The 24,905-nt window shown below is 53.5% G+C and overlaps 1 protein-coding gene and 1 non-coding gene across 6 annotated transcripts in view; both read left to right on the top strand.

Moving 5' to 3' along the window:
- NSD2 (nuclear receptor binding SET domain protein 2) overlaps positions 1-24,871 on the top strand; it is a 68,410-nt gene extending 43,539 nt beyond the window's left edge. For 3 of the 5 annotated variants that reach the window (XM_033106821.1, XM_033106819.1, XM_033106820.1), the window contains 13 exons: positions 9,044-9,175; positions 9,799-9,922; positions 10,933-11,133; positions 11,938-12,117; positions 12,444-12,600; positions 12,727-12,932; positions 14,150-14,253; positions 15,352-15,621; positions 16,012-16,128; positions 19,057-19,198; positions 19,430-19,536; positions 20,277-20,478; positions 21,379-24,871. In XM_033106821.1, coding sequence (XP_032962712.1) covers positions 9,044-9,175; positions 9,799-9,922; positions 10,933-11,133; positions 11,938-12,117; positions 12,444-12,600; positions 12,727-12,932; positions 14,150-14,253; positions 15,352-15,621; positions 16,012-16,128; positions 19,057-19,198; positions 19,430-19,536; positions 20,277-20,478; positions 21,379-21,650 — 2,214 coding nt within the window. In that variant the 3' untranslated portion in view covers positions 21,651-24,871. The other 2 variants (XR_004423074.1, XM_033106822.1) reach the window with 2 other exon arrangements.
- On the top strand, positions 18,831-18,955 carry LOC117022717 (small Cajal body-specific RNA 23). The gene has a single exon (XR_004423117.1). It is a non-coding gene; the product is annotated as a small Cajal body-specific RNA 23 (non-coding RNA).
- Positions 24,872-24,905: the final 34 nt, after the last annotated feature.

The raw sequence follows: 24,905 nt of genomic DNA, 5'->3' as shown, positions 1-24,905 counted from the left end.
AACAAAGAACTGCACAGAGGCCTGGAGCTTGCTCCGGGTCCTCGGTGTGTAGACACGGAGATGCCTCCGAGTGGGGTTTTTGTCAGGGACTCGCACTAGCCCAGCTCACGTGTCAGCACTGGGCCTCCTCACAGTTCAGTGTGTAGGTGACTAAACATCTCTTCCATCTGGGCACACCCAGGAAATGCAGTAAGGATTCTTCTCTGACCTTTAGCTTACTGAAACATGAAAAGACACATTCTATACAAAATATTTTTCCTTTTTTCCTTGTCCAAGTTCAGATACGTATGCTAAAAAATTAAATGGAAAGGTGGCCTGCAATTCTAAAGAATACTAAAAATAAAAGGTTTCAGCTCCATAGACCCTTTTGCTTAAGTTGGTTTTTCTTTGTTTAAAAACCTTTTAATGAGTTTTTCTTGCATCATCGTATTTTGTTCCACTTACTCAGTAGAGTTTTTACTTACACGCTTGTCAGATGCAATCAAGAGAAACACAGACTGCCAAAGTGTTGCCCCGTTGTTCCTGGCCTACGTCGTGTGTCCTGAAGGCTCAGGTGTAGAGTAGCACACCGTGGGGTGACATGGCGAGGGGGAGGACAAAGACACGTTTGTTAGACATGCCTGATGTCTGACACTACTCTTAACCAGCATGATCTCTGTGGCATGGACACTTGTTCTGAACTTGGGAAGACAGATGAAGCATTTCCTAGTCATTAGACTTAATTATTACTTCTTTCGAACTTGAAGTGGATAGATTGTTACATATACTTATGTTATATATTAAATATGTTAAAACCACCCACTTGCCTGCATTTTGAAGGTGACACATAAATGCCATAGTGTGCGTTCTGTTCCTTATATAAAAACTTTCAATTATTGGGCCTTTTCCATCAAGTCACTTTTGTGTGGCTTATGTAAATCTTCCATTAGAATTCATTTTAACGGAACGATACTGTTCCTTAAGGCTACTGCAGGAGAATGGGAAGGCTTGTCACATGTTAGCACTACTGAACCATGTCCTGTCAGCATTTATGACACGCCGTGCTTAATGAATGCCTCAGAGCGGGCAGTGTTATAAAAACACCCTCACACCGCAGGTCCGCCTCTGAGGGGATAGGTGACAATGGGACTTGCTGTTGGGGCTTCAGACCTGCCCCTTATTCGGGTCCCATGCCCTCTACATGTTTATATTTTTTCCTTTCCATCACCCTTGATCGAAATCAGGAATTTTCGTGGGGTTGGTATTTCAAGACATTTTAGGTCATGTGGTGGCTTAAATGCTTTTAAAAGGTGTATATGGTAAATAAAATGTATCTTAGAGTAGTTGCTATGTAGTACTGCCTCGCCCTAGGGAAGAGACGAGATGGGGTCGCCCGCCAGCATGACAGGCCTGTGAAGGAATGGGTGTGGCTTGAGTGCTTTGTGACGTCATTCTTATTCCCTTAGTAGAGCAAATTCTTATTTTTCTCACTCCACTGGTAACAGCTTTTATGGGAGCCACATCAGTCAAGTTGGATTTGAACCCAGCTGCCCTGTACTGCACTTAAAATGCTGTAATATTCCAGGATGTCTGCTTCAGTTGGTGCATCATCGTACACACAAAGTGACATTCCTGTCACAGCCATTTTATGGAAGATGTGTGGTAATCCTTTACTTGGTACAATAAACACACACCATGAAGAAAACAGATAACAAGTGTTAAGACCCAGGTAAGAGCGTGGTCAAGGCCATTGAGCAATGACATTCATCTCACGATAGGAACACGTCCACAGCCCTGGGACCAGGGTAGGTCCCCGCGGGCAGGTGCCCGTCAGCAGGGCCGTCCTGGACCGCGGCAAGGACACGGCCCTGCAGGGCTGCATCTTGTAGGGATCGTTTTTCTCCTCCAGTTCACAACTAACTGAATTTTTATTGAAAATGGCAGCATCTGTTTCTTCAAAAACCAAGAACAAACAGCACACATTAAGAGGGGTCCTTGTCAGCTATTCTCATTGCCAGTGGAATGGAATCAGGACTGTAGATACTCAACTAATTCCAACATAAAAGGCAGGACGAGTTTTGATTCTGTCGTTTTTACTAAACAGTTTTACTATGACACTAGACAGAATAAATTTGTAGGAACAAACTACCATTTGCAGTGTCACTGGGAGCCGTTTAGCTCTGGATCCAGTGGCTGCTGTGCCAGGGACAGCAGTCAGGTTGTTAGCTCACCCACGCCACCGTTTGCTTTTGTAGAACACCAATCATCTATTAAGTGTCTCAGCCTCGGGGACCACTGATGTCGTGCCCCCATCCTGCATGTTTGCATCGTGAGGACAGGCCTCACAGGCCCTTCCGCTCCCGGAGGCAGGGCGGTGAAGCTCACATCACCGAGAGTGGCAGTGGGGCCATCCCCAGCAGGCTCTTCCGATGGGTTTAACCTTTCATGAAAGTTTCTGACTGATACTTGTGTTCTAAGCCATTAAGTAATGTGACGCGTGTAAAAGACGTAGGGTGCCTGGAGCCTGGCCAGGACTCAGTAGTTCACTATTGTGACAGTAATGGTTACAACAATAAAGTAATAAAATCACAGTCATTCCATTTTTATCCAAAAGTATAAATTTTGTTTGGCCTGAAGAGCGACCCTCTTGACTGCACCCGCACATGAGGGCAGAACAGACCCGGAAGTGGCAGGCACTGGGTTTGCTTGAGTGACACCTTGGTACTGGGATGGCTGAAGGCTGGGATGTGTGGCCTCAGACACTGACTGGGTTGTGCTCTCCTGAAAGGATGTGAAAAAGCTCAGGAGTAGCGTAGGATTCTCAAAAAGCAAGTCACTATAAGTTTAAAAGTGTAAAAAAAAAAAAGGTATAAAAATGGCCCTGGTTTAAGAAAGATCAGCGAAAGGAAAGCTTGCCTGAAAGACCTCTGGCAAGTTACGAGGCTTGGTTTGACATTGCAGTGAGGTGAATTCCGGGTGGTGGCCAGCCGGCTACCAACATGCGACAGGTGCATGAGAAGTCGCCAGCACATGGTGCTTTCCTCTGCGAGGAGGGAGGAGCAGGTTGTCAGGATGTCTCGATGGTGTGTCCACAGAGCAGCATGAACTTAGCATCAGCTGAGCACACGGGGCTCCGTGGAGGAACAGTGTCCCCCTGAGGACACTGGGAAGGTGGCCAGTCAGGCACAGGCAGGTATATACGCTCAGCATTCTGCAGTGAGGGGCAGTCCTGGGTAGGGCACCCTGTCCGCCCCAAATGCCACGGCTGGCCTCACTGACGGACCCCCTGGCGAAGGGCTCCTGTTCTGAGTGAGCTTAGGACAGTGTGTCTGCACGAGTCCCAAAGCTTATCATGCTACTGATTTTGTGTCCTAAGAAGCCAAGACCGTGCAGATGCGGGTGCAGGTGCATCCTCGTCCCGAGTCGTTTGAACTGCCTGTCGTTGAGGTGAATTTTGCTTATGCTCCCAGAAGCAATTGTGGCGACACTGCCATCCATACACCTCGTGTGTCTGGTGAGGACAGGTAGCCGCGAGAAGGAACTAGAGTACAAAATGGGCGTTTGCAGCAGGTGGAAACTCGTCTGAGAACACAGAAGTTTAGATCACAGGTGTTCTGAAAAAGAGCAGCACCCTGCATGCCTGTGCGCGTGCTGCAGGGCTCCTGTCCCCTCCCGCCCCCCACACACACCTGCACGGACAGACGCCTGTCTGCCCTGTGCACGTTTGTCAGCTGATAGAGAAGTTCATTGTGTGCAGGGGGGATGAACTCAGGTGCAGCTGCATGGCAGTGGTCTTTGTACTATGCCTTATATCTATGACGTCTGCATCTCCCAGCTGAAAATAACCCCAGCGTCTAAAGGGATATTCCTAAAAACCAACAAGGAAGTTTCACAAGGAAGCGATTTCGGGGACCTCAGGCAGGGGGTGCACTGCGCAGCCTTTGGGGTCCTGCCCATCCAATGTACAGGGGCGGGTCGCCTGCTTCTCCGGGGATGTCTGTGAGGTACCCTAGTTTTCGATCTGCCTGATTCCTGGCTTTTCGTAGAAAGCTCACGTTTAGGTTTAAAACGGAGTGCTCAGGATGCCCATTTTAAGAGGTGTATGGGGTTGGGGACACTGACAGCTGAGTACATCAGAGGAAAGGATGGAGGAAACTGACGTCAACTTCAGGAACAAGTTTGACTCCCCTGGTCTCTGGCCCTGACCGGCTCTCCCAAGATTTGTGACCACAGGTGTGTGACAGTGGCCAGGTTTGAGGGCAGAGCAGAGCCAGGGTTTGCCCAATGGTGGGCAACTCATACCTACCAAGTAGAAATGTGCTAAGAAGATAAGTAAGATTGTGAATTAGCATCTACTTCCAGAACCAAAAGAAGTGCCCTGTGGGTATAAAGCAGTGATGTAAAAACGTACTTTGAGTGTTCTTGACCCAAGCCTGATGTGAGTGGCCGCTGGGCCTGTGGCGCAGACCATCAGGTGTAGTCTCAGCGTTTTTACGTGGACAGTCCTCCATCCATTAGGTCCCATCCAGCAGGAGGAGGGCTGCTCGGGGGCCACCGTCTGCAGCTGACGCCTCTGCGTGAGGGACCGTGTCTGTGAGGGTGGATGGAAGGAAGATAGGCTCGCTGTAACTCTGGCAAGTTTACCTGATTGCTTTTTCATTTGATTTCAAAGTTAACATGCTTCTGAAACATATCTAGCCCCTTTATTAACTCATTTTCAAGGTTTTTCTGGCCAGTAGAGGTTTATACATGGACCGGGTGACAGCCCTTTTGACGTGGTGTGAAACTAGCATTTTAAATGCTTTTAAAATCAAGAATTTCATCACCTCGGTTTTTAAAAAAAATCTCTAAACAGAAAAGTCATTCATTGTTCAGGACTGCTGTTTATCTTTCAGATTGTGAACCTAAATTAGTCTTGCTGAAAGAATTGCAATGTCATGTCTTTTTAGAGGACGTTTCTCAAAATGCTCTCAGATCTGTTGTTACTGGCTTCCCATTGGCTTTCAAAGTTGAGTTTGGTTTTTTAAAGAAATATGCTGACTCCTCTCTACTTTAATATTTTGGGTCAGTGAAATTGATTTTGATCCCTTAAGTACCTGTTTGTGCTGTTTTACCTAGAATATTAGAAATTACCACTGGTTTAATTGCCAGTGATGGAAAACAGACTGTCCTTAGCAGGTAGAAAATTAGGTGTGTTGTATCCATCTTGTTCCTCGTGCTGTCTGGGGAGGGGCATGCTCCTTTTGTCAGCTGATAGAGAAGTTCATCGTGTGCAGGGGGGACGAACTCAGGTGCAGCTGCATGGCAGTGGTCTTTGTACTATGCCTTATATCTATGACGTCTGCATCTCCCAGCTGAAAATAACCCCAGCGTCTAAGGGGATGTTCCTAAAAACCAACAAGGAAATTTCACAAGGACATTTGGGGCATTGTCACCACCGATGTCCCTCCAGCAGCGCTCAGTGACACTAGGAACACCCCATCTTGTTATATACCTTTGCAACTAGCTGGTTACACGTTACACCCACATGTATAATTTTTTCTGGCCCACATGTAGTTGCTGGATTTTTGCATATAATTTTTTGGCATGTACTTTGAAGGGTGCTAACCATTGAGGCATACTGTATCTTCCAGAAATGACTGAGGTGGCAGTGGGGGTGGCCTGGCCCAGCGACGGGGTCTCCTGAGCCTCGTACTAACAGAGCTGCAGAAGCAGCAACTGTACGTGCTGCGTCATTCATTGTCTTCAGGTCAGCTCTCGCCAGCCCACTCTATGGGAAGGCCGCGGCTGAGGGCACAGTTGGGACACAGTTGGGTTGATAGGATCACTTTAGCGACTCGCTCTGCCTGTGACGAAGGCTGGCTGTGACTACGGAGCGGCAGTGCGTGGCCTACTCTGCACTGGGTCCCCTTGGCTCTCGCTGGCACCTGCTTGGGCTCTGGGGCAACCCAGAAGCCAACTGGCTTAGGAGGCTGTGAGCGCAGTCCTGCATGTGAGCTGGACGTTTGTTCTCACGACTGGGACCCAGCCCTGGAGTTCAGGGGCAGCCAGGAAGGTTCTAGTCTGTGTCACCTAGTAGGGCTGCGTTAATAAAAGTTATTAAGAACCGTAGTATCTTAGATGATGAATGACTCATTTAAAAATTATTTTAAACCCACTCGAATATTTCACTGTGATATTTACTTGGAAGACCTGTTTGAGACCAGTCTTGATTTTAAGTTCATTAAATCTGCTGAGCACAGGATTCTTACCGTCTGTAAATCCTAAACACCATGTGAAAGTCTTCTAGTTATCGAGCTATTTCTTTACAAAAGCGTAACTTAAGCATGAAAATGTTGGTTTATAGAAATATTTATTGTTCAAGGTCTGTATTTGTATTTCAAAAATGATGTAGTATTCAACTTGTGAAGGGATTTGTTTTGTCAAAAAATTAAAATTTCACTGTGTCACACCCCTGAGGTGGCCTAGGGGACTGCTTTCCAGTCGCAGCAGGGAGGACCTGCCTGGGATTCGCATGTCACCCCTCATGGCCGCCTCGTTTCTAGAAGTTGGTTCAAGTATGTTCACCAGGTTACATTGTGTTCGTGAATGCCATCTTGCAAACCCCCGTCACGTGTGCTAAGGACGCTGCTTTCCCGGGAAGGAATGTGTTTCTGAGGCAAATAGGCGAGTAGATACTGTCACACTGAGTAGAGAGCAGAGAAAGTGTTTTCAGAGACAAGAAAACGTTGAGAAGTCAGGAACTAAGCTGCCTGGGCGCAGCTGTGGTGGATTCGGGAAGCATCGGGCAAGTTCTGAGCGTGTGTCCGCTCAGTCCCTCCACTTTTCTTTTTCCAAATGAACCCTGTTGGATATGGAATAGACCTTAGATGTCGTAGACTGAGATGTGGGACTGTGTTGGGACCGTACAGGGGACTGTGCCTTTCACAATCGCATCTCCGAGTAAGTACGGTCACGGGGTGCCCGTGGAGGTGGGGCCGCAGCTGGAGCCACGCCCCGTGCCCGGTGCGGGTGGCTTGGTGGGCGGAGAGCGACCCGCCTGCCCTCCTTCTCTGTCGAGTTGCTGGGCTGGGGAGGCGTGGGGGCGGAAGGGCGGGTCTGCACTGTGTCTGCAATGGATGTACTGTTGTAAGGTCTGTATTCTGTATGTGTGCCTCAGGGCCCGACCAGGAAACGAGCCTTCTGTGTGTCTTTCACATTTATATTTCCATTCAGAATGTGTACTCAGTGTTTATTTCCGCAAAACAGACTTTGTTAACTTAGGAAATATCGCCAAGTGGAAACGTGCTAACTTTTTCTGTAAATCTTAAATAAAAGGTGCTGTTCCTTCCTTTGACCCAGGACTGGTCTGTGTTTTCTGTCTTCCTCTCCGCACTTTTTCTTGTAGCTTCGAAACTTGTCCAGCCTCGCCGAGGGAAGAACACAGGTTGGCGAGCAAGGCGCCGGGTCTCCCCAGCCCACACCCAAGCCTCGCTCTTTGGGTCCTGGTGCCGGGATTCTCCATCTGGTCCGCCCGAGGCGGTGTGGCTGGTCCCCCGATGCCCGGTGCCACTGCAGCCTTGCCACAGTGCAGTCCCTGCTGGGGCCCCACATCTGATGCACGTGTCAGATTTGGAGTTTGAGCTCAGAGCATTTTCCCAAGTTGCCTTCTTTCTGGGTGTTAGTGTTGAAGAAGTTGGAGGCGCCTGGCGACTCCATCCAGGCAGCCTCACAGCGACAGTTTTACAGTGTAAGACTCCTGGAATTTAGTGTTCATTCCCGCTGCAATTTCCATCTTCCTGGAGAAGGTGAGGAAATCAAATTTAAAAGGTCGCTCTCTCTTAAGACTGTGTTATTATGGGATGTGTCAGACATCAGAGTGTTGAGGCTGGAACTGTGGCCACACACCTGTCACCCCCGCCACATACCACTCAGACCAACAGATCCGTCAAAAAAAGTCAGCAAAACCCTGTCTTCACTGTTTTTTTCTTCTGCTCCCTGTGACATCACGGAGCTAAATTTGGAGAAAGCTCATTGATAGGCTACAGAATTGGGCAGATTGCTGGGGGGGTTTGTTTTGTTTTTCGGTTTTTAATGTGGCCCAATTTCAACTTCTAGCTTTGTGTTCACTGGCAAACAGCAAGCCTGTAACACAATTACTTGTTACTGAGGTGTACAGGAAACTCAGTGTATGCTTTTGCTTTGTTGAAAAATTCAGTTTTCAACATTTATTTACCTAACATCAGACTAATACTGTGTTTTTTTAAAATCTGAAATTGATATATCAGAAAGTTTCCTAATTAAAGACTTACTGGTTTCTATTTAAAGATTTGTTGTTGCTGGGTCAAGTGAGGGAAAAGTCCTATGTACCAGGATGGGGAGAGGGACTAGTGGCCTACGGTCTCTGATAAATGGGCCAGACATTCAGGTGAAAGGCAGCCCCTCACTCAGACTTGTGTTAACAGGGCTGGTGGCAGGTTTCCCTTTGACTTTCCCACCCTCCCCTGTGGTGAGGAACATAGGCAGCGGGAGGGGAACAAGAACAGGACGCTGAGCTAGTTGCAGGTGTGCCGAGTGGCGCGCGGACATGCCTCCGAAATGCAGGACAGTCTGGTACGGCCATCGCAAGGCGAGCAAGGTCATGGTCTGGATGCTCACATGTCCGCGCTGCATTCTGGTTCTTTTAAAAATCCATTTGGTATTAATACCTTTCTCTTATCTTGAAGTAGTTGGACCCTAACTGGTCGGGGTAAGAAAGGTCAAGATTCTAGGTCCCAAAGTCCGTCTTAGTCCACCTACCGGAGCACATTGGGTTTTCACAAAAGTTACTTCACTGTTAAGGGCTATTAAATGAAAAGGGAATGTTCAACATTTTGCTTCTTATATACATATGTATGCTACAAATTAAATAGAATAAGTTCCATTTCTGAATTTCTATATAGCTTATCGACAGGCTGTGTTGTCACAAAAACAAGTTGATGAAGGACATTTGCCATAAAGGGTGTGTGTGGCCTGGGGCCAGGTTGGCGTGTCTCTGAGGCTGCTCTGTGACTAGTGAACTGTCACCCACCTCCTTCTTCTCCAGGTCTCGGACGGTGCGGGAGACGAGCCCTTGGAGTCCCCGTATGAAAGTGCAGACGAAACACAGACCGAAGTGTCCGTCTCATCAAAAAAGTCTGAACGAGGAGTAACTGCCAAAAAGGAGCACGTGTGTCAGGTGAGGGAATGGCTGCCATTTGTCCCTTACCGCACCTGCCTCCTGTCCCAGGTACGTGGGAGTGAGTCTGGTCGCAGCTTCTCTTCCCTCCAACCTCCGGTCATCCTATCGCCACCCACTGATGTCTGTTTTGAAGGCATGAGGCCACCAGCACGTCCCGGATGAAGGGCTCCAGGTGGCACCATGCACTTGGGTGCAGGATGTGTCTCCTATATGAATGACACGCACATGTGCAGACTTTGAGGGACGTGAAGTGTGTGTGGATGAGCGGGAGGTGCGCTGACACCAGGCTCCACCCCAGGCCCTGGCGCGCGCTGTGCGAGGGGGACGCGCGAAGGAAGGCTCTGTGTGCGTAAACAGCCTGTCACTAAGCTGCGGTGGCACAGGCTTGACTTGACTTCTGATGAGACGGAGCGACGGTGCCCAGTCGGCCCTGAAACCTGTGTTCTCTATGCCTGTGTGCCCGTCTATCTCCCTTGCTGCTGCTGAGGGTCCCTTTGTGGACGCACACCCTTCACTGTCTTAATCTGACCTGTGTGGGAGTGGCCCGTTCCTTTGCGGAGTGCGGGCGGGGAGGGGCTTGTGGTGCTGCGTCTCCTCACGTCCGTGTCCCTCCCCCGCAGCTGTGCGAGAAGACTGGCAGCCTGCTGCTGTGCGAGGGACCCTGCTGCGGCGCCTTCCACCTGGCCTGCCTCGGCCTCGCCCGGAGACCCGAAGGGCGGTTCACCTGCAGCGAGTGCTCTTCAGGCAAGTGCTGTCTTGGCTCTGGCTCACAGGGAGGGGCTTGTCCCCAGGGCATATATAGCCCTGTGACATCCCCTTGCATCTTCCCTTCACACCCGAGGGCTGGGCGCCTTTCCAGGTGCAGACCTGGGCCACCAGCTGAAAGCAAGCCCTGCTTCCCTGCCCGCCTGTCTCCCCCCGCCAGCGTAACACACAGGGGCTGCAGCCATTTGTTCCCCTCAGGCCATAGGTATGACCGCTTTCATGAAAGTGTTGCTCAAACAATACAGTATAGGACAGTATAGGTGGCTGGCAGAGTGACAGCTCACTGGCTGTGGGCTTTGCCATGCCCCTTCCCGAGGGTTGGTGTGAGTGCCATGGCTCCAGGGGTCGGCGTTACCAGTGCAGGTGGCCTGGTTGCTCACAGGACGCTGGAGTCTGAGGAACATGGAGTTCTTCCTGGAGGTGTGGTGTGGATCTGAGCTTCAGCTCAGCGGAAAGAACAGCTCCGTGCTGGTCCCTGACAGACGGTCCCTGCTTTGGTTCCGCCACCTCCGGCCTCACCAGCAGTCTGGGGTGATGGGAGCCGGGCAGCACGTCTGCCGGCACTGGTCACCTCCTGTCTGCTGGCCTGGCGTCCTGGTCAGGAAGGCCACCCAAGTCAAGGCTGCGCGGCAGAACACCACTTCCAGGGCTCCTGTCTTCCTGTCGCTGGGTGATGGCTGTCGGGGCAGAGAACGCCTTCACAGGAGGAGCCTGTCCTCCAGGCTTCTCGCTCGCTTGAGTGGGTCTCCTTCTCGCTGCCCGGTTGTACCTGCCCTGCAGGTGAACAGACCTCAGGCTGCGGCAAGGTCACCGAGCTGGCCGGCCTGCCCTGAGCCCGCGGGCACCGTCTGCGTCGGCATGGCTGGGAGCAGAGCCGGGCTGTTGTAGCTCGGCCTCCTCCCACACAGTTGCTGGGTCGCAGTGGCTCAGGGACTAATTCCTGTCCTTGCACCTCTCTTCCCTCCCACCCCCCTTTAACCGTTTGTTAGGGGTTCACTCGTGCTTCGTGTGCAAGGAGAGCAAGGCAGATGTGAAGCGCTGTGTCGTGTCGCAGTGCGGGAAGTTCTACCACGAGGCGTGTGTGAGGAAGTCCCCCCTGACGGTGTTCGAAAGCCGGGGCTTCCGCTGCCCACTGCACAGCTGTGCCAGCTGCCATGCTGCCAACCCGTCCAACCCGCGGCCAGCCAAAGGTCAGGCGCACTGGCGGCTCTGCCTCCCTTCCGGGCTCAGTCACGCGGTGTGTGGGAGGCGGGCGTGCTGTCTGTGGGAATTGTCGCCAACGCCTGTGACTCGAGTTGTCTTTGGAGTAACCATTTTGTTTCCGTTACTGACTTGACACAGGTTGGATTAGGGTTTCTCTTGACAAGGAACTGCGCCTCCCCCATCTCCCTTCTTTCTGCCCTAAACCTCACCTTGAAGACCCTTCATTTTAGAGAGGGACCTTTGAACCATTTTGATGGAGTCAGTTTGTCCTGTTTTAATGGTTCTCCCTGCACGAGGAAAATATTTTAAAGTCAAATCACATCTGTATTATTTTATGTTAGGTGTGTGGGATGAGGACGGCAGGTTATCTCTACCTGACACCGAGTTCTCAGCCACTGGTGGTTTTGCCCTCCGGTGGGCATTGGGCCACGTCTGGGGATATTCTGGGGGTGTCTCCTGGCATCTTGGGGTAGAGACCAGGGACGCTGCCGAACACCGCGCACTGCGCGGGCCGGTCCCACGGGCCTCACGCAGCAGTGCCCAGGCTCAGACCCGCTGACCTTGTGTTAGAGGCTCCGGTTTCTAATGCTTGACGGGCCTCAGACGTCGTTCCCAGGCGCCTTTCTTTGCCTCGAGGAAACGTGTTTTCATGACATCTATTAGACGTTCTCATCTTCTCCATCCTAGTTACTGTTTGCTCAAATACCTCCTGACTTCTAACGCGAGCAGGCGGCGTGTTTCTAGCCGCCTGTCCACTGTGCGGGGCTTCAGCGCGCGTCTCTTTGCTGCAGGTAAAATGATGCGTTGCGTTCGCTGCCCCGTCGCCTATCACGGAGGGGACGCCTGTCTGGCAGCGGGCTGCTCGGTGCTGGCTTCCCACAGCATCATCTGCCCGGGCCACTTCACGGCCCGGAAGGGGAAGAGGCACCACGCCCATGTCAACGTCAGCTGGTGCTTCGTGTGCTCCAAAGGTGAGGGCAGGCGGGTCGGAAGCGCGGGGCTGCTGGCCTGGAGCGGAGCGCGACTGCTCGGTTCGGGCGCACGCAGGCCCCGCCCCCACACGTGCACATCTGGGAGCCGCGTGCCCACCTGCTCTGCGTGGCGGCCACAGGTGTCGTGTTTTCACGTGTGCTGGCCCACCGCGACCGTCTCCGACTCGTGGGACGTCACTAGTGGTCCACCACTAGTGGGCGTACAGGCCACTGTTGAACCGACAGTCTGGGAGCTGGAGGGGTGAGGGCTGGAGGCGCCGCGCACACCTGGCCCACGGCTGAGCTGAGCCCGCCCTCCTTTGCAGGGGGGAGCTTGCTGTGCTGCGAGTCCTGCCCCGCGGCCTTCCATCCCGATTGCCTGAACATCGAGATGCCGGATGGCAGCTGGTTCTGCAACGACTGCCGGGCCGGCAAGAAGCTGCACTTCCAGGACATCGTTTGGGTTAAGCTCGGGAACTACAGGTGTGAGAGCGAGAGCCCTGTGCTGCTGTTCAATGTGTTCTTTTTACTTTACAGAGCTTACAGTGTTGAAGTTACTGCCACTCTCTCTGAAGAGTCTGTGAACCCTGTTTTTAATATTTATAATAGATGGTGGCCGGCAGAAGTTTGCCATCCCAAAAATGTTCCCCCAAATATTCAGAAAATGAAGCACGAGGTTGGAGAATTCCCTGTGTTTTTCTTTGGGTCTAAAGATTATTACTGGACGCATCAGGCGCGAGTGTTCCCGTACATGGAGGGGGACCGGGGCAGCCGCTACCAGGGCGTCAGAGGAATCGGCAGAGTCTTCAAAAACGGTACGGAGCTTTCCAGGCGGCGTGAAATGGCACCTGCGGGTGCTCAGCATGATTTCTGCTCTTCGAAAGTGTGGTTTCTGTAGGAAACCTGGACTGAGCCTGCCAGCTGTCCTTGACATTAGGCAAGAGTGGGTTTGCGGGCTGGCTTGTCGGCACAGAGCCGCTTTGGGGCATTGGATTGCGATTGGCGTCACTAAAATGCAGAAAAGTTGCTTCTGCATCTTTCGGTGCTGACGTGCAGGAGTGTCGCAGCCCGCCTCGGGGACGGTGGCGATGGAGGGAGCCTCCTGCCGTCCAGACCTGTGCCCTTGAGCACACACGGGGCGACAGCAGGTGTGGGTCAGGTGTGTGCGGGCAGAGGAAGCCACGCCCTCTGCCCACAGTGGGTGGGAAACGGGAAGCCAGGCGGTGAGGCTGGAGAAAGTGGTGCTGGGTTGGGCCGTGCTGGGCAGGTAGTGAGCGGGGTCAGGGTCAGCGTGCATAGGGAGAGCCTATCTAGGGAGAGCGGGACCGAGTCACGGCCGGCCGATGGCGCTGAGCGGGAGCCTTCTCCTGTTCTCTGGGCCCTGAGCACAGGGGAGGCACTCAGCAGCCCTGGTGACGATGGGTAGGGACCAAAAGGTTTTCACAAGGTTTTCACAAGGTGTGATTACGAGAAAGGTCTTGGAATTGAGAGGCCTCTGACTGTGGTGTTAGCCAGCTGGTGAGTGGGGGAGCCAGGGTTTCTGTCTCCTGACTCCGGAAGCCAGAGCCCCTGCAGAACTAGGCCCAGAAGCAGACCTGCCTGGTGACTGCCAGGCCACACTGCGGGTGGGCCCAGACGCCCAGCGTGGCTCCTGTTCTTTCTCATTCAGCCGGCTGCCCAGTCCTCAGTTCCCTTTATCCTTGAGAGAAACAAACTGCATTTTCATTTTTGATCTTGGGACAGTGAGTGAGTGTTGGTGCCTGGTGCTTTGTCGTTAGGTCACAGCCAAGCGTGGGGACCCTGGGGCTCTGTGCTGGGGCGAGCTGGCGCAGAGCAGCACCCTGACTTTAGCCAACCAGGTTTAAAATGTCTGCAGCCTTTAAAAGCCCTACCCTTTTCGGGTCGCTGTGCTCTCTGTTCTGGGAGGACTGGAGACTGCCTCCAGGATCCAGGGGGGGCAATGGGGCAGAACTTAAAGGGCAGATGTAGTTATTCCCTAAAGTCTTTTCCTTGTGTTTCATCGACTTTTCAGCACTGCAAGAAGCCGAAGCTCGTTTTCGTGAAATCAAACTTCAAAGGGAGGCCAGAGAAACGCAGGAGAGCGAGCGCAAGCCCCCGCCATACAAGCACATCAAGGTGACGCCAGGCCGCGTGGTACCCCTCGGCCTTGTCTTGTGTGTGTGAGGCCCGGGGTGGACAGCTGCGTGGGCAGTCGCAGGCAGACGGCATACGCTGGCCACCAGGCGTGTCCTTTTCCACGAGGGTGACGGGGTGGGTGCAGCTTGCCCTTTGAGCAAGAGGTTCAGCCCGGCAGTCCTGGCTGGTGCCCAGAGCACATTGTCGCCAAGCTCTGGAGACCAGCTGGCCCGGAAGTGCTCAGCCTGAAGCCTCTGAGACAAATGACCATCCCACCTCAAAGGGTGGGTGGGACGAGTCTGGCAGGACAGGGTGTTCCTGAATACGGCCCAGAATGGACTCCAGTGAGCCCAGGAGCCCTGCAGAAAGCGTGTCACATGTCCCCACGGTGCTGGAGGAAGCATAGCCAGGGCTCGGCTCTAAGGGATAGGTGCTCTCCTCGAAGCTGCCTGCCCTCGGTGAGCCAGTGCCAGCTGTAGCCCAGTGCCCAGGGCCTGGCGGCCTCATGACACATGTGTGCTGACGCCTTTTAGCCGGTCACGGGCTCCATCTTTGCTCCTAAAATCGGGGCCATAGTCAGCATGTCTGCGTGTAAAGGAGGCGTTCTCTGTACTAACTGCACTGACTGTCTTCTTGGGGTGAGTCCCAGGAGATGGCACTACTGAGTCAGAGAACCAGAGACTTAGATTCTTGGGGTGATTCTTGGGGTGTAGTTCCAGAGTGTTCCCCAAAGTGTCGAAGTTTGCCATCCCCCAGCAGTGAAGCTGTGTCACGTTCCTGCTTCAGTTTGTTTTCTCTGATGCTTTGTTTGGGTGCTCTTCCCGGTTAACAAGAAACAGTTCACGAGGTGGGGCTGTGCCCTTGGCGCCTCTGGGGGGCGCTGTAGAGAGTGGGTCTCCGCATGCCGTGTGCTGAGCACCATGTGTGTCGTCCTGGATAAGTGTCAGCTCTCCTACACAAGGAACACAAACGCTAAGATGAGAAACGGGGTGTGGGGTGGGGCTGCACTCCCGCTCCTGAAGGTCCAGGTCCCCCTAAGGCTGTCTGCTGCCTGGCCGGGGCCGGTGCTGTGACTGAGGCAGCTCACCTTTCCCGCAGGTGAACAAGCCTTACGGGAAAGTGCAGATCTACACGGCTGACATTTCCGAGATCCCCAAGTGCAACTGCAAGGCCACGGACGAGAGCCCGTGCGGCTTCGACTCGGAGTGTTTGAACAGGATGCTGATGTTTGAGTGCCACCCGCAGGTGTGCCCCGCCGGGGAGTTCTGCCAGAACCAGTGCTTCACCAAGCGCCAGTACCCTGAGACCAAGATCATCAGGACAGACGGCAAGGGATGGGGCCTGGTCGCCAAGAGGGACATCAGAAAGGTCTGTGCCGGGCTCCGTCTGCCGTTAGGAGTTTGGTTCACGGGTTGCTTAGACTTGGATTCGCTTACTGTACTTTTGCTCATGGAAGAGGGGATTTTAAAATGTTTTTGAGTTAGTACAATTGAATATTGTAGAACGTTATGTGAAAGTGACCATCCAGGTAAGACTCCTAACATCCCTTGAAACATGCCTTTGGTCAAAATTTTGATGTTGCTTCTGTGAAGATATGTGAAATGACCGGGTTCCGTGGACAAGCGGCCCTGGTGCTGGGGGCAGTGGCCGAGGGGACGTGGGAGGTCCCGGGATGGGAGGGACAGAGGTGAGCTCGCCGCTGCGCTCGGGGCAGGAGCGGCCACGTGTCCGTGTGTTCACTGCGCTGTCTGATCCCAGGGCGAGTTCGTGAACGAGTACGTGGGCGAGCTGATTGACGAGGAGGAGTGCATGGCGCGCATCAGGCATGCGCACGAGAATGACATCACCCACTTCTACATGCTCACCATCGACAAGGTAACGTGCCGAGGCTCCGTGCCACCTGTGGTCGCCGCTCAAGCCTGTGTTGCCCCCCCTTGGGGCAGGTGCCTGGAGGCCACAGCTGGCTGCCTGTCAGCGTGAGTGCTGTGTGTCCCACGGGTGCCTGGAGGACACACCGAACAGTCTGAACAGTCTGCGAAGCGTCAGGGAGGAGACGAGAGTGCAGACGTGGGAGTGACGCACCTTGTAGCTTACACAGTGCGGTCATTTTGTGGCCTAGCCTATGTTTGGGACATAGGCCAGCTGGCAAGGCCAGCATTCTCCGAAGGAAGGTGGGTGCGATGGTGTGTTTATGAGTGAGGACAGAGATGTCAGTGACGCGTAGCAGTGAAGGGCTCTTTCCAGGGTGACTTCTTTTAGAGGCAGCAAATTTATGCTTCCCTCTGCTGTCCCCCCTTTGAGGGGGTGATTAGCAAGATTATTAGTAATTGAAAGCCTAGGCCTGTGTCTCACCTTGTTGGGAAAAGTGCCACGCTGACCATTTAACACACAAGTTGGTTCCTGAAATGACAGTTCCCCCAAGGCACCTGGCGGAAGTGAAGGTAAAGGACAGACACTGAAACATTGCCTACTTGTGTTTCCTACGAGAAGAAAGCCGCGCGTAGGGGTCTACAAAGCACAGTAGGTGGTGGCCTCCTTAAGCAGACCCTCCAGGTAGAAGCGTCGCTTTTGGTGAGGACCAGAGGTAATAAGACCAAGTCTGAAAGGAAACACCGAATAAGGCTGTTAGAAGCAGTCAGAACCACAAGAGGAGATTAGAGGTCACAAGGAATCGACAAGACTTTGAGGGTGAGTCAGGCAGCTTGCACAGTTGAAACGGGGGTTAACATCCAGTCTCTGTGTCTGACCCAGCAGGTGGGTCGGGAGATCCTGGATGGCCACAGAGGGAGTGACCTGAGTGGCAGGTTGTGCTGAGGAAGTTAGTGACGTGGCAGCGCGGGAAGTGGGGACAGGTTACGAGTGGAAGGCGGAAACGTTTCAGTGAGTGGAGGAACTGGGACCCGTGCCACGTTTCTGGTTCAGAGATGAAATGTGGGAAAATGGAAATATTTCCAAATGTAAGCACGTGGTAATTAGGGTATTAACAACGTTTAAATATAGCTGGACAGGCAGTTCCAAAGTCCATGCTGAAGGCGAGTTTGCCAGCCTGGCCAGCACTGTCCAGAACCCCTGTGAAGTGTGGGCCCCCTGTGAAAACAGTGGCCCAAGGCCAGCAGTAGGTGATGGGCGGCGGGAAGGCCAGGCCAGTGCTGGTGACTGCTGACTGCCTCGGGTGGGGCAAAGACTGTCCTTAGCTGCCACTGACATCCCCGTCACTCCACTTAGCAAAATAAACTCCACGTGGATTGAAGCCGTAGGGAGGCCTGGGGTACCTTTTATAATTCAGGGGTTGGGAGGCTGTGTTAGGCTAAAACCCTGGATAAGTAAAGCAAAAGATTGGTAAAATAGTTGCAATAAAACAAAGTTTTGAGTGAGGAAAGGTACAAGAAGTAAAAATTCAGCTGTCATCTGTGAGGAAGCCCCTGACACACAGTTGCCCAGGGTCTGGTCTGCAGAATAGTCACGGACAGACCTGTGCAAACTGCCAGGAAAAAGATGCATGAAACAGTGAAGACCCACGGGGCCGCCCCGCTCGCTGACAACCCGGGGAAAACATTGGGCCTGTGGCCATTGACGGGATCAAGGGCCTTGGCACGCCTCCCCCGGGACGTGTTCTAGAAAACTCTGCAGACACCGGCACGGACACTTGAGTGCACTGCCTGCAGCCTTCTCACAGCAAAGGGGGGGGCCGGCTCGGCAGTACGCCAGTAGCGGGAGGTCCGCACCACAGCTTCTGGCTCAGGGAGCACCGGCAGCGGTGACAGACAGAGTCCAATTGTCACGTTTCGTGTAGCGAAGACAGAAAAGCACGTTCTGATACCATTTCTGGTTTTCAGCGTATGGAGAGTCAGGGTGCTCAGGCCAGCGGCTCCTGGCAGGCGGCTCAGGCCTGCCGCTGGCGTGGGGCAGTGCCTGGGGCCCACGGGAGCCAGACCTCACGCCTGTCTGTGTGGACACTTATTTATCCCCATTCAGACATCGTTTTGCATTAACTCAGAATTGGTGGCCTTATTGTAGGGACCCTCCGTCCCCTCACATGTTTCCTACCTCAGTTGCTCCCATCACAGAGCAGGGACCCCTCCCAGCCACGCAGTTGGTCTAAGACTGACTTTTAGGGTGAAGATGCCCAAGGCTCTGTTCTGATTTGTCCTCCTTTCCTGACACTGGGCGACTGTGTCACCTCTGGATTTTGCCACAATAGACGTGTGTCCTTGAATACGTGGGGACTGCCCAGAGCACAAGAGCAGAGCCACTGTGCTCAGAGGAGATTTTCGTCTCAGCACAGTTCCTGCCGCCCTGGGCGGCCCTCGTGTGTCATGATGTGAAGTCAGCACCCGTTGTGTCACTTGCCTTTGCTCAGCTGCTTGGGAACCTGGCTTGTCTGTCTGCATTTGCGCCTTGGCAGTTGCCTGTTTTTGTCCCGTGCCCGTCTCGTAGTTGGGTTAGTCTTGTTCTTCTTTCTCTGTGAGTGTCCTGTGTGCTGTGGGTGTTGGCCTTCAGCTCCGAGGTCCTCACAGTGCTTCTGGCTCCCTGGCTTGTCATCTGGCGGCTGGTGTTGGGAACAGGCTCCCTGCCCCCTGCTCACCAGGGCTCGGTCCTCTCCACGTGGGACAGACCCACCCTCCATGAGCGAGAGAAACGGGACTGGTTTGGGGGTCTCCTGTCTGAGTGGACACGGGAGACCACGGTTTTCAGTGCGACACCAGCGACGCTCCTGATGGTGGAGACCCCCTTACGTGAGACTGTGATGGCTGAGAGCTGAGCCGTGTAAATGCTACTTGAAACTTGAGTTGTGCCTTACAGGACCGTATAATTGACGCTGGCCCCAAAGGCAACTACTCCCGATTTATGAATCACAGCTGCCAGCCCAACTGCGAGACCCTCAAGTGGACAGTGAATGGCGACACTCGCGTGGGCCTGTTTGCTGTGTGTGATATTCCCGCAGGTACGGCGCCTTGGGGGGCTCTGCACAGTCTCCTGGCTGGGGGTGGGGACAGGGGCCATCTGGAGGTGGGGTGCATTCTGTAGTGTCTGTTGTAAGAAGAGAATTGCAAAGGCACTGAGCGCAGTGTAGGCGTGGGCGAAGCAGGAGTGAGTGTGGTAGAAAGCTGGCAAAAGCTTCCGGGTGTTACTAGACGGTCAGTGTGTTCTGTGCGCTTTGTCTCCTGTCACTCAGGGACAGAGCTGACTTTCAACTACAACCTCGACTGTCTGGGGAACGAGAAAACGGTCTGCCGCTGTGGGGCCTCCAACTGCAGTGGATTCCTAGGGGACAGACCGAAGGTAAAGTCACCGCCCACGCGTTTCCAGCTGATGTCAACATTTCAGACATCCGGGACACGTCCCTTTTAGTCTTGTTGCCACGACAGGCAGGAGGGTCTGTGCTGGGTGTGGGCGAGGCCCTGGGAGCTGCTGGCCTTTCTGTCCACGGAGACGGCCCTTTCCTCACCGCATGGTGTGCTGGGCACCCCACACTGGCTCTTAGTTCTGGGGCCAGAAGGCCCAGTGGGTGTTGTCAGGGCTGCGCCCCTCTGAAGGCTCTGTTGGCATCTGTTCCATGATGCTCTCCAGCTTCTGGGCGCTGGGCAGTCCTTGGTGTCCTGGGCTTGTGGCTGCACCCCTGCAGCCCCTGCACCACCACGTGGCCTCTCCCAAACGTCTGTGTCTCGTTCCCTCCAATGAGGACAACGGTCAGATTGGCGTGGGGGCACACTGCCCCAGTGTGGCCTCACCCGTACTTAATTACATCTGCAGTGACCATGTTCCCAAGAGGTAACATTGCGAGGTTCCGGGGCACATGTTCAGCCCAGCACACTTACCTGCCGCCCAGAGCTGGGCTGTCCCCATGACGTCTGCCGTTTCAGCCCCTCATTAGTTCACATTCACGATGAAGTTCCCAACAGAGGAAAGCGAGGCTGCAGCAGGGGGCAGGCTGAGCTCGGCCCCTCTGGGTGGCTGGCCTTTGTGATTTCACCTGCGCGTGCGTGTCTCATCAATGGGCTGCATTTCCTTCTTCGTTCTAGACGTCCGCGTCCCTGTCTTCAGAGGAAAAGGGGAAAAAGGCCAAGAAGAAGAGCCGGCGTCGCAGAGCAAGAGGCGAAGGGAAGCGGTCCGAGGATGAGTGCTTCCGCTGTGGCGACGGCGGCCAGCTGGTGCTGTGCGACCGCAGGTCCTGCACCAAGGCCTACCACCTGCCCTGCCTGGGCCTGGGCAAGCGGCCCTTCGGTGGGTCCCTGCGGCTCCGCGTGTCCCCGCGCCGGGCCTGTCCTGTTCTGAGAGCGTCCCGTCACATTTGTCAGATTTGCTGGTGGTTCAGGTCATGAGTCCCCAGCCCAGGGCGTCAGGGCCTCGTTCAGCTGGGCGTGCGTGACCGTGGGCCAGCCGCACAGGGGGACCCAGCCTGAAAGGAGCAGAGCCCGGCTGGTATCTGGGGGAGGTGGTGGCCCGAGCAGAGTGTTCCCCAGGGGCCCCGCAGACCATGGCAGGAGGCGTATGCACAGCCAGCCCTCCACTCAGGCAGCTGCTGGGCCCGATGGGCACACACCTGGCTCCCCGTGCGGAAGACCAGCGCGTGGCCTCCACCTCCTGCCACCACCGAGTGTCAGGGTGACCACGGGCATCAGTGGGACAGTAGTAACTAGTCTCAGAAAAAATTAAAAACATAAAGAGGTCTTTACAAAGACAAGAAAGCAAAAAGGTGTAGAAAGAAAAGTCAAGCATGTCCGTAAAGAAAAGAAGACGTTTTTGGGTAGCAAAAGACAAAGCCAGGTTAACAGACACACCAGACAGAGATGTCTGACAACAAAGCCTTTAGAATCAATGCCAGGAGGGTAAGTGCCCCTGTAGAAAACCGGTCCAGGCTACAGACAGGTGGGCACAGGACAGAAGCCATAGCTGTTGGGGGCAGCACAGCTCAGCCTTGTTGGCTGGCGAAGTGCCACCCAGTGGGGACGCGCGACCCGACACAGAGGCCTTCTGAGTGTAGTGCCAGCTTCTCTACTTTGATGGTTGGTTGGGAAGCGGTCTCTTGTTTGGATCTGTATCCATCTGACTAGACAGAGGCTTCGCAATTCTTTTCAGCGATTGCGGCACTTCTGTCTGGTGACCTGTTGTGTTTCGTTGCAGGGAAGTGGGAATGTCCGTGGCATCACTGTGACGTGTGCGGCAAACCTTCGACTTCATTTTGCCACTTTTGCCCCAATTCGTTTTGCAAGGAACACGAAGACGGGACAGCCTTCAGCTATACCCAGGATGGGCGTTCCTACTGCTGTGAGCATGACTTGGGGACAGAGTCCATTAGAAGTGCCAAGGCTGAGAAGCCCTTTCCAGAACCCATGAAGTGCAAGGGGAAGAGGAAGAGAAGGAGGTGTTGGCGGAGAGTCACCGAAGGCAAATAGCGCCCGGCAGGGATGTGGTTAGATCCGAGGGCGGCATTGGGCGCCAGCTTGCCTTGTGGGCAGGGGCCGCGCGTGGGACTGGCCCGAGGACCCAGCTGGAAGCCAGTGCTGGTGACGGTCGGTCGGTCGGTCGGTCGGTCGGTCGGTCGGGCAGGCCTCCTTGGGAGGGAGCGCTTCCCCACCACGGAGCCATGCTCAGCAGTGCCCGCTTCGTCTGCACTGATGCGTCTGAGCCGCGTGCTTCGGAACGTTCCGGGACAGACAAGCCGGACACAGCATTACGGCTGCACTTGAATTTCGGAGAATGTCAAGGTCCCTCCCGCTCTATTTTCTTAGGTTAAAGATATGACTGTGCATTGATGGCATGTGAAATGTTTTTATCTCACCTGAAACGTAGAGTAGTGTTCTTGCTGGAGGGTCCCCGTTCTCTAATCTTCACGATGTCACTGGGCCTGCTTACCTGTCATCACTCAGGAAGGACCAGGGTGGGGCCTGCTGGGCAAGGACTCAGACCCTGAATTCCTTGGGAACCATAATTCTGATCGTTATTTTGCTTTTATGAAACCGCTGTTATTTTTTTGTACTAATGTGAAATTTTCCCTCAAAATGCTTTTTCATCCTGGTGAGAAGTTGGCCCAGGAATGGTTAGCGATAGCATTGTAAGATTTCCCAAGTTGCTTTTTTTCTCTTCACTGATTGGAACTAGTGCCATTGCCGTGTGGCCACGTCCCTGTGCCAGCTTCTGGCTCCCACTTGGGGGAAGACTTTGTGCAGTTTTCTCATTTGGCTTTTCTTTACCAGTTTCTGGCTTTTGTTCTCAATATAGTGTTGCCAAACCTGTCTCACTCATTACCACCGACTGAAACGTGTATTTACTGACGCGGCCCAAGTCCTGGCAGCCCAAGGAGTGGTGCGGTGCCTCGTTTAAAGTGCTCACTTCGGGAAAGGGTGTTGCGTGTTGCGTTCTGCTCCGCAGCACTTGGGCCCTGTGCCACGCTCCCTCGGAACCCAGAGCGTGTGGGCCGCGTGCATTTCCAAGAGCTGCCCTTTCCAGTGTCTGAAGAGGGACCCCGAGTTTAGAAGTGCTGTCATCTGAAGTTCCTTCCATTTCATCCCACGTCGTGGGGCTGCTCACGGCAAAAGTGAGCTGTGCTGGTCAGGGCACCACCTACCTGCCTGACGCCGGTTACACGGCCCCCTTAGAATTCCATTGCCTTCCGTTGTTAAAAAGGCCTGGCCCCAGGAGATGAGACCGTTCTGGGAAGTACTGTTCTCTGGGAGACACGATGCTGCTTTTCCGGAGTTGCTCTTGACCCTGGGAAGTTGGGAGCGTCCTGCCAGGCCCCCATGTGCCCTCGGGCCTGTCTCCACGTGTGCCGTGGGAGGGACGGGGGCACTCGGCCGAGGTGCTGTTTTCTGGCCTTTTCTTCTTCAAATGGCCTGAGGAGAACATCTGTTCTGTAGAAAGTTTACACAACTGCTCTTGCAAACTCCAACTGAGGTCGCCTGCTCATTTCTCGTCTGGTTTTGCCTCGTGGAACTGCAGGGTGGCCTTGGGCCCCAGGCCCCTTCCACTGCTCCTCCGTGGTTTTGTGGCGTGAACCAGGGTCGGGGTCTCGCCAGGCCGTGACCCTGGTGGAGTCTGCTCCAGGTGTGAGGTTCCCTGGGGCCTGTGGGGTGCACATCTCCCGAGCGCTGGCTGGTAGGAGTTGGCTGTCCACGTGGCCCTTCCTTCTGTCGTGACCCCGAACAAGGAACCACACGCAGAACCAAAAGGAAAACCCGGAGCTTGGCCATCTGTCAGCCGCTTCTGCGTGTGTGGCTTGTTCTCTGGACATGGACTCGGTTGCTGAGACGTGATTAACTGGAGTATTTCAGTTGGTCTTAAGGAAATCCTGGATCGACTTCCAGATTTGTGCTCCTTTATGCCATCACTTGGGAGGCTGTTCCAGGGACCGGCCCGGAGTGGCCTGGCAGCGTAACACACCTGCGTGTTGCCTCTGGGCACAAGTGGCACCCAACACCTGGCTCTTTAGAGCCGAGGGCCCTAGGTGCGGGCCAGTGTCGTCCTTTGTCCCTTCCTGCCAGCTGAGGGGCTTCGGTGTGAGTCACATCAGAATTGGTTTTGCAGTGCACTTTGGGGAGCAGATTAACTTATTTTTGTATTTGACAGTAGTAAAATCTTGGGATTTTGAGTCACTTTGATATTATTTCCAAATTCTTTTATGACCTTTCTGAAAGAAAATACTAGGAAAATTTTCAATATGGTTACCCTTTCCAAAACTGTTCAACTAATGAACAGATTAACACTAACTTGGAACCTCTTTAGAAAACCAATTTGTGAACCTGAGCACAAGTAGGCTTTTGGAGCAGCCCCCGAGCTTGCAGGGCCCGGCCTGCCCACACCCTCGGTCTGAGGGAGTGCTTGTTTGGGGGTTCAGTCTTGCTGATGATCAGCTTCTGCCCCTTGTTATGAATGAGAAGCCAAAACAGAAGGAAACCTGCTAAGGCACCTCAGGATTCCTCCTGTGCCCACGTGAGTGGCCGTCTGCCCACGCCAGCCTCTGGGAGCGTGGGTGCCTCTCAGCGTGTGGGCACAGGAAGGGGCCCAGTTTGGCCGTCATAAAATGTGACCACTGTGGGGACTGAGCCTGGCACCCGCAGCACATGGTAAGGCTATCCCGTCCTGTCCTCCCAGGAGTCACGTGGACACCCAGCCTCACCCTCATCTCCTGGGTCCCCTCCACACTCAGGTCTGTGCTGACGCCTTTGAAGTATTTATCTTGACTCATAAACATATGTATAGTGCCCATCTTCCAGAACTACCTTATTTTTAGGAGTTAAAGACAAGCCTGTTTTAATGAAAGTTGACAAACAACTGAGTTGCCAAATTCCTGATCCTAAGAGAAGTGTAGTGTTTGATGCGTGTCATTCAGTAGTGAGATGTTGTGTCTGTGGCCTGGCGAAGTGTGAACTTACGTCAGAAATGAGCTGTAAGTCGAAAAGGTGTCTAAACTATATACAGCGTGAGGTCAGGCTCCTTTTAGGAATACTGGGTGCTATCACCAGTATGATAGACATAAAAACTTGAAATTCATTTCTAGGGGGAATATACTGAAATGTAGATTTGGGAATTACCAGTTGGGGGGGATAGCATTTAAAATGGGAAGTTGTGTTTGGAAAACTGTGTATGATGAGTATTTTTGTATTAAAGAAATTTTAAAGGCTTTTTTCTTAAACTTATTTTCCATGGGA

This window comes from Rhinolophus ferrumequinum, chromosome 5, assembly GCF_004115265.2.
Source record: "Rhinolophus ferrumequinum isolate MPI-CBG mRhiFer1 chromosome 5, mRhiFer1_v1.p, whole genome shotgun sequence".
Lineage (NCBI taxonomy): Eukaryota > Metazoa > Chordata > Mammalia > Chiroptera > Rhinolophidae > Rhinolophus > Rhinolophus ferrumequinum.
Note: the sequence above shows the minus strand (reverse complement) of the source record. Positions and strands in the feature narration are given on the sequence as shown.